General features: G+C 37.5%; 1 protein-coding gene across 1 annotated transcript in view; it reads right to left on the bottom strand.

Annotated features, from left to right (window-relative positions):
- Positions 1-9,850, bottom strand: part of tmtops2b (teleost multiple tissue opsin 2b) — a 38,145-nt gene that overhangs the window by 12,729 nt on the left and 15,566 nt on the right. The window contains exon 2 of the mRNA XM_016295534.1: positions 4,802-5,127. Within this exon, the coding sequence (XP_016151020.1) occupies positions 4,802-5,127 (326 nt within the window). The remainder of the gene's footprint in view (positions 1-4,801; positions 5,128-9,850) is intronic.

Here is a 9,850-nt window from a genome sequence, read left to right as displayed (position 1 = left end):
CAGACAGAAACAATACTGTACTACATCGATGTTTCCTGTCGGCTCAATTTTTGAGTGGAATTTGCTGTTCCGATGAGCATGAACGGTATACGAGTGGAGCGACTGAGCGGAGCGCACATGCATAGAGCGGGATAATACGCAGAGCGTCACACCACGTGAAAGTGAAACCTGAGCAGTGAACTAATTTTCGTCAGCCGGAATTTCGGTGCATCTCTAATTATTGGCGACATCAGAAATGGATATTATATAATAGATGCGTTTTGGAACATTTTAGCAATTTAAAAATATAAAAAAATGATTTTTTACACGGCACCCCTGCTCTCGACAGACGGCACCCCGGTTGGGAAACACTGCCATAGGCAATGCGTCAGTTTTCATTTATACTTCTGCGTCGTTGTCCGCGTCAATGTGCAGTACACATGCAAACCGCTAGTCTTCAGTGTCCACGGGCATGTTGCTGGTGTAACCCACAGTACCACAGCAAAAGCCGAAGAATAAGTGGCTCGGAGAAGCATTATAGCCGTGGTGGCAGCAAATATATATCAAATCATTATTTAAACTACAAAAAGGAGACAACAACGGAACAGGAGAAGATGGCATACTTTCAATCTCCACAAGGACTTGTACTATGGCAGATCAACATTGTCGCGGACAACTACTGATGTATAATGCTATGTAGTATAATAAATAAGACACTTGTTTTTTGCTTTATTTTATTTTATATAAGGTGTAACATTAAAATATATTAAAGTGCACATGAACAAACACAAAACTCAAGTACATATGGAGGGAGGGGTTCTAGCACACCAATCACAGCGCTTGTGGTCCGCGTAGAATTGACGTGCTGTTAGATTTGTGGAAGGATAAGGATGTCAGCATTTCGTGGATCAAAGACTGATCCAATTACCATGTGGTCTTTCACTGATCACAGTTCTTCATTCTTGAGACCTAAGTGTGAACAATCACTCACTACCTCAGACTGACCAAACCGGTTTTACCTTGTGGAGAGGGGGTTAAAATTATCATACTGTAAACCCCCACCCAGGAACTGTTTTGTTCTCCCTTACTCTTATCAAAGTGTGAATGATCATAAATTCCCTTCACGTTTGCCATGTGGCCAAAGCCACAAAGGAAAAACACATCTTCACAGGCATTCACAAAAAATGAACTAAACCTTCCTCATATCAATTTACAGAACTGTATATACTTAATGAATGCTGTGTGATACAACACTGTATGCAACATTACCTATAAAGGTATATACTATATATATATATGAATGCATGGGTCAATGCTCAGCATTACCCATTGGTGTTTGGTCTTTATATTTTCAGCACAATGTGTAGGTTAATCTAAAATTGGTTTGGAAAGTGAATAATGCATAGGAAAAACTTTAAAGACATTGTTTTTAATGTAGACTTGTAAGCTATGCAAATAGACCTCATGCCAGAGAGAGGCCATACCATGGCCCCCTCTGAAAGCATCAGCCAATCAGATTGCTGCATCTGAAAGGTGCCAACTTCAAACCCTGCCTTCTCAGGGAAGGAATAAAAGGTTCTCTCCAAGACAAAGAAGTGTGCTAAATGATGTGGTTGACCTGTTGCTAAGACCGTGTGCTAAGATATTGTTGCTAAGTTAGCTTCTAAGTAGTGTGGTCTACTGCTAAGCCAAGAGCTAAGCTGCTAAACTGCTCTGCTGGAGAAACAAGGAAGTTCTGCAAGAAGTGAGTTTGGGGAGTTTGGAAACTACCAGCTTAGTGCTCCCCAATCTTCTGCAACGACTTCAGAATCTTCTCTTCGGCGATCCTCCGTTTGCGAGTCCCAAGCGTCCAGGATCTTCTCCAAGGACTTCTGAATCGTCTCTTCACCGATCCTCCATTTGCGAGTTCCAAACAGCCAGGATCTTCTTTACAGACTTCAGAACCTTCACCTTCAAGGCTCCGGTTTGCGTGTTCCAGACCAAAGAACCTTCTCAGGTGCTCAGGAGTTCCTCGTCCACCAGTGCTTCACGTTCAAGACTGTGAAACGGATCCAACTCCTTTCCTTCCCCTGCAACAAGTGGAAGACGTCGCCGCTCAAACTCAGCACATGACCAGGCAGAACGTAAATATATCACTCTTTCCAAACCTCTTTCCTGAGAGCGATGGCATTAGTGTATGATTATCTAATTTGCATTAGATTCAATAAAACTGATGTTAGTTAATAACAAATAATCTTTCGATTTGAAAGGTTGAAACTAGAATAAGGTTTACCTTACTACTTCTAGGAAACTTCAGTTTATCTTTCCACAAGATAACGTCCATAGTTAACATCCAACTCAATCACTTGCATTTATCAATCTTTTGCACTTTATCCATTCATTGTATTTAGTAGATGTTAGTTACTCTTGTCTATCCCTTTGTTAATAAAACCCTTTTTTACACTTGTCTTCCTTGTGTTGATAATACAGGCTCTACAAGTTAACGATATCCCACAAATCCTTCAGGTTGGTCAGACTACAACTTCCTGTAATTAAATTGTAATTCTTATTTATTCAACAATCTTCCATGATTGTTCTTTATTGTCAAGGTGCAATTCCTTGGCTGGTGCCCCATAAAATGGTATGACCAAAACTAAATATTAATATTAATATTTAAGCCCAAAGCCATTACACTGGTGGTGCTACTTAAATCTAAAATCACTGTATTTAGTGGTGCCCCGTGTTAGGCTATCTAACATCTGGGCCCGTATTCTTAAAGATTCTAAGAATCCTCTCAGAGAGCTCCTAATTTAGCTAAAAAATTCTAACTAGGAGTCTTGGCTCAAAAGTGATTCGGGACCAATCTGAGAGCAACTCTAAGCGAGGAAAAGACAAAAATTTTTATCTTAGTGAGGAGGCGGGGCTGACCCCATTGCTAGCTATGACACAGTCTTTTGAAGACTGAAGTGATTGGTTGGTTGTCCAAGAAGGAAATAAAAGCACGCTTTTAAGAGTAGCTCGAAGAGTAGCTTTAGAGAGTATTATAAGCCCTCACATTGAATTTACAAGCATTATTTTACCATTCTCTCGCTCGCTCGCTCTCTCTCACACACACATTATATATATGTATATATATTCTTTATTTTTTTTATTTACCATGCTGTCATACTTAGCGTATTTTATAGGAAATGAACAGCCACACAATAAGGTTCTGAAAGTGCTGCAATTGTTTGTGTGATCACTTTGCTTATAGAAGGTTGTGACAGACCCAAATCATCATCACTGCTGCATAGTTGCATTTTTCCAGTTGCCAAATATGTTAATGTAGTTAACGTAGTGATTACTTCATTTCTGGTGCAATGGCATTTCTGCGTGGTGTCAAGAGATGTTAGCATGTCTCTAATATACGGTGACCGAGAAGTGCAAAACAAAATAACAATTCAGAAAACACAACAACAATCCAACTCCAGTGGCGCAGATGGATAAGCGCGAGTCATTGGCTTTTTGACGCGATCGACCCGGGTTCGATCCCACCTTTTGCTGAACTTTTTTTGGATGCAATGGATTCTATTTACACTAAGTGAAAATAACAGTATTTTTAGCAATATGCTATTTACACTAAGTGCAAATACCTATTTACACTGTTAAAATAGCAGGATTTCTACTATCAAGTATACTACTTGTTGCAAATAGTGGCAATTATCTGCACTTCAGTATTGTAGTACATTATAAAACAGTATGCAATAATAACGTATTGTGTAAATTATAATTTTAATTATTAAATGGATGCCACCTTATTGGTACAATAAAGCCCTCCCTACGCCTACCCTAACCCTACCCGATACTTTTTCAACTTTTTGATTATTTCCTTAATTTTTAAAAATAAATGCCTTTACGATGTGATACGAGATTTGAAAAGGGAGGGAAAAAAAGTTAGGCAAAAGGCGGGATCGAACCTGGGTCGATCGCGTCAAAAAGCCAACGACACGCATTTGCGCCACTGGAGCTGATGTTTTACAGTCACTTTTAACTACATGTAAACATACACTATTTATTTAAATATACATTTTTTTTATTCCATAGTAAGGGCAATTCATACAATACATTTAAACTGAGCTACTTTAAAACCATCTCCGAACTTTCTACCACGACTCTGCTGTTCTTCGGCTGGTTCTTCCTGTATACGTTGATTGACAGATGTCTCGTCCAGTCAGCAGTGAGTAATCCCAAACCAATGGCGCTGTCTCAAACTATACCTACCTCTTCCGGTTTGTCTGCTTTGTCGTTGTGTTTTCTGACTTGTTAATTTGTTTTCGAATTTGTCATTGTGTTTTCTGACTTGTTATAATGTTTTCTGAATTGTTGTTTTGCTTTCTGAATTGTTATTTTGTTTTTTAGACTTGCATTTGCATTTGTTATTTTGTTTTCAGAATTGTGATTTGTTTTGCACTTCTAGGTCACCATACTAATAAGATCGTAATCCCCAAACATAATCCCTGCACGATCTAATAGCGTCTTATTAACTCACTGTCATGCATTGTGCAACACATTTCTTCTCCCTCTTCATGTTTCGTCTATTTTCTCCACTGCTAAAGAAACTCTTAAACAAAGTTAACAATGTTCGATAACCAATTTTCTGTTTCAGCAACCAATTAAACAGTCTAGTTCCTCTAAATTAGCCCTTCAGTTTCTCTGAGTTTGGATGAATCAGTGTGCATCCACAGAATTGGCAGCAACTTCAAATATCTTGAGACCCTGAGCCTTTACGTATTCAGTAACAGAAATTAAGGGAATTTTTAATCCCAAAGCATTTTTTGACGCACAACACAAAACCGCAGTTTACCTGTTTGACGGCGTACAGCAGTCTCCCATAGCAGTAGACCATGACGAGCACTGGTAGTCCCAAGCAGAATATGAACAGGCAGATGATGTAGGCATGAGACTGGGCCGTACGCTCGGTCCAAGATACAGAGCAGCTGGTTCCCGCCCCCTCCAGCCCGTAACTACTCCAGCCCAGAAGAGGGGGCACTGTCCAGATCAAAGAGTAGAGCCACGAACCCCCTACTGCCAGAAGAGGTTTGCGATAGTCTGGACCGCGGTTATGGTACACCATCAATGTGCTGTACCGGTCGTAAGAAAGAACCACCAAGGATATCAGAGACACAATGCCTGAGAGAGAGAACATACAGTGTAAGTGTGGCATTTAGCTGAAACTGAGGGCAGTTTTTGTGTGAAGAGCAGCTGTAGCCTCCAAAAGCACTTTAGTCAAAATTAGAAATGTTTAAATATAGTTGCACTAGATATTCAAAGCAAACACATTTGCATTTAAACAATTATGCATTTCACGTAGTTTGTGGTTGACAAATGTTAGTGGATCATGTTCATGGTTAATGTGATGAAACACACTTGTGGTTACTCTGATAGGACACCTGCGTGCTTGAGGAGAACGGACTTCATACATCCATGAAAAAATCACCTTGGTTGCACCATTCAAGATTTGATGTAAAGGGGCACTAACTTGCGCACTGCTAAATATGTTTACGTTGCATCATTAAACTTACTTGAAATATAACTACATATAAACAAATATTTACAGATGCCTCTGACGAGGAGTAATGGTTGGAATAATATAGTAGATTGACTTAATTGCATCAATAAGGTCTTGTTTTGCTTGACAGACTTCAAACCTTTAGACATATATGATAATGATGACATTAACACTCATTTACATTTTTAAGTGAGGGAACATTACGTAAATAAATTACACCGTAAACAGCTCGAACCTGACTTTTACAGCACACCTCTACATGAATTGGTTGATGTTGTGTGTCAAATAAAATCATCATAATATGTATTTTTAAGTAGTATTTATTATTTATTAATCTTCACAAATTTTAAATAGTTTCTGAATGTTATTTAAATATAAAATACCTATTGTGTTATTTATGATTAAGTAGTGTCGTAGTTCAATGAAAACATTTTTTACTGTTATATGTATGTGTTACTGTTAAATATGATCAAGCATAAACTCAGATTCATACCTTTTCAACACAACTTCTGCTCATTTATTTGAAAGCTGCTATTAGATCATTGGGGGTAAATGCCATATTACGTGACTACACATTACTTTACGGAGAGCTTATGAGCTACTAGCTGCCGAATAAAATAATGGTGCAACCGAATAAAAAACAGAGTTAATTGAAAACTAGCTAGTTAGTTACTAAGCCTCTAGTGTGGACTTTGTTCCAATTTAAAATAAGATTAAGATTACATATGGCTGGTGCAACCCTACCCTTGAGACCAGTTGAATAAATCTTATTAGTAAAATGGGTCAAAATGTGACGTTAGTTAGAAAAGATATAGCTACATTTGTTTTAGGGCTGTGCAATTAATCGCATGCGATTGTAATGAGCATCTCGTCAGCAAAGACGGTTCCGTGATTAGTAGTAAATCTCCATCACCTGCTTTCAGATGGAGCGGCATTTAATACACAGAGCCGTAGTTCACTAACAATTAGGCAATCGCGTTCATTATCGCAGGCGATTCAATCTGCGATAATGAACCTATTATATTGCCTAGCTTGTCAGTGAACTACGGCTCTGTGTATTAAATGTCGCTCCATCTGAAAACGGGTGATGGAGATTTACTGCTAATCACGGAACCAGCTTTACTGACGAGATGCGCATGACAATCGCATGCGATTAATTGCACAGCCCTAATTTGCTTTGTGGTTTGATATTTTGCAGTGAAATTCAGATTTTAGTGTGACTCTAGTGTCCAGTGACTTTTTGGGGCCACTGCAGATTCTTGTCACTGTAGATATTGTCTCCAGTGCACAAATAAGGCCAAGTTCAGAAGGTTGTACAAGTGGATATCTCTGAAAAAGAAGCTTTGTTAGAGGTCTTTAATAGAAAAGGCATATAGGGACGCAAACTGTCATTTCATATTTGTCACTTCAAGGCTTTTGCCACCACAAAAAGCCATTTTAGCTGTTTCAACCTCAAACCTTTCCAGTACACACACACAGACACACAAACTTTCTTTGGCATCTTCTTTATTGTTCTGCTGTTTAGTCACAAAGTGTGTGTCTTGTCTTTGCTTCGTCCTTCAGGACCCATCAATAATAAACTCAAAAAGCCATGGCAGTAAGTTATCAATGCAAGGTTGCAGTCAAAATCTATAAAACAAAATCTCTGAAAATGGAGCATTTGTTCATTGTTATGCCCTTTCACTCCCTGTAACAGCAGAAATATTTGTCCTATCTCTCCTTAATAAAAGAATCAATGTAATCTTATGTGTAATGAAAAACTTTTCAGCAAGACAGAACAGTATGACACTCTTCAGTCCACATTATAGACCTCTTGATTAACACTGATGGACTCAAGGATAATTTCTCCAGAAAATGAAAAATTGTATGCACAGGTTTGTACAAATGCCTTCTTATTATCATAATGATGTGATATAAGCATAAAATGTTTCAGTTTCCACTGACTTTCTTTTTATAGTCAAAAAATTGCAATGGATGTCCATGGGAAACAAAACATTCTTCAAAATATCTTCTACTGCATTCCACCGAAGAAAGAAAGCCATGCATGTTTGTAACAACATAAGGGTGAGTAAATGACAACAGAATTGTAATTTTTGGGTGATACCTTTTAACATAGCATTAGTGCATTTGAAGAATTTGCACTTATCAGCAAGAAATTGATATCAGAATATGGGGGATCTATTCAGTTTATATAAGAATGAAGGATGGGAAAAAGAAGAATCAAGCTAAAACTGTGACAGGTTACCTGACGTCAGGTAGAAATCAATAAGGAGAGGGAAGCAGAGGAGAATATATAATGTGAAAGACAGGAAACAATAGGGGAAGAATATCTTGCCCTTGGTTTTGACATAGGCCTACCATTTTTGAATCTAGACATGAATGCAGGCTAGATATGATTTTCGGTTAAGTGTTAAGATTAAACTTAAACAGTATGATATAGAAATTGAACATTATTAATGATTATTGTGTTCACCCCATAATCTTCCATTTTAAGAGACTTTCTGTGATATCTTTTTGATGTTTTTAAAAAAAAAAGTTAAAAGTGCTGGTTCAACATTTCGGTCAAAGATCTTCGTTGCCGCCACTTTTAACTTTTCTAAATAAAGGGAGAACACAGTGTGCAGATTATTTTTGCATGATTTGTTGTATCATTTGATCTTGCACCTGACAAAGAAGCTTTGGATGTGCGTACTTTGACTTTTTACACTTTTTACACTGTGCGTACTTTTACTTTGTTTTTACACATTGAGGGATGAATTGAAATGAGTCTCTGTCGAAATCAAGAGCAAGATGCATTTAAGCTGATATATTCCTTTAACAATTAAAGTATATCATTACAGCAGTATTCTCTGTGGTAGTAGTTTGTTTGTCTCCTTTTGTTTACTCTGTTTAAATTGTTCTACACATCATTCACTGTGATAAGAGTTACTGACAGAGGCAGAGAGAGGCCCTATCAACCAAACAACAGACCTTGGCTGTGTGTGTAATAACCATTATTAAAGAAAAAACACTAACCTTGAAATCTATAATAATCTGTTGATCAATGTAATTTGTAATAATTAAAACAAAATATGCTAGTTTAAAATTTAAACAGAGGCAGGAACAATATTTGTCCAGTTTGTTATGTTGTTACTAAAAAGTAAATATATCAGATGTACTCATAAGAGAGACACTGGAGACATCATTTCAATCTGGCACTGCAATACCAGGTCAACTTCAGGTTAGAGCAGCAGACAGATGGTGAACAGAGAGGATGAGTTTACATCACAGCCTAAGACGTAGCATGATAAATCAACAAGCAGCACAGTCTCATGTAGCCAGACCTTTGCCTGACGACATAAGGTCTGGGCTCTTCAGGGGAATGAGTGGTTAGCATCCTTGAACTTCCGTACTTTCATGTTTCCCTGCATATGCCACAGGTGCATTCTCTTCTCAGTGAGGTACTTCACCTGATATGCCGTTATAGATGTGAAAAGACACAACAACAAACCAAATGAAATCATGTGAACTCATAAATTCAATTAAGTGCCTCAAACAAACTGCATAAATGTGCCATTAACTTCACAAACTTTCTCAAATCCAGCATTTAGTCCTCTGAAGCGCTCATTGCTGCAGAACTTGTAAACACTGCTTTTGTTTCCTGGAGGATTGCTAAAGATCGCCGCACACAACACTCCCCAGAAAACCTGTAGAAGTCAGCCAATTAGATTTGGTTTTTTGCCTTTACGAAAGTGTTTTAACATTAGTGTGCCATATGCATCAAGCATTCAGCAACGCATTCAGCTGAGACTATGAGCAACTATACTTGCCTCAAACAGTGAAGCATGATACTATAGGGTGGGCGATATATAGGTAAAACAATATTCTAGAACATTTTCAAATATTGTTTTATTTATTTTGTTAGTGTGATCTACCGATACCGATTTTTGCCGATTCCGATTTTCTTTCTAAGAACTATAATTGACAGCATATACAAACAAAAATCTACTTTTCTTTAACGCAAAGTTTTATTTTAATAAAAAAAACAAATAAAAAGTCATTAATGAAATAAGAACAAATACAAAAATTGCAAACAACAGCACAAATAAATGCAATAGAATAAAGAGAGCTATGAAACTAAGTTTTTCAGGTAAAGTACGTTTTTATTCAGGTAAGAAATACTACCGAAATTAAAGTAATTTTAATTTCTGTAGTCTTCATTATAAAAATTAAATACAGATTAATGCTTACCATTAAAGTTATAAAAGTCAAGAGCAGAAAGTGATTTTCTTTGTCTTTTGTTCTTTGATTAACATGACAGACAGCAGCAGGAATATTGGACTGCGGTCCCTTTAAGAGTTTATC

The sequence above is a fragment of the Sinocyclocheilus grahami genome, unplaced genomic scaffold (assembly GCF_001515645.1).
Source record: "Sinocyclocheilus grahami isolate Dianchi unplaced genomic scaffold, SAMN03320097.WGS_v1.1 scaffold337.1, whole genome shotgun sequence".
In the NCBI taxonomy this organism is placed as follows: domain Eukaryota; kingdom Metazoa; phylum Chordata; class Actinopteri; order Cypriniformes; family Cyprinidae; genus Sinocyclocheilus; species Sinocyclocheilus grahami.
This window is presented reverse-complemented; position numbering and strand designations above follow the sequence as displayed.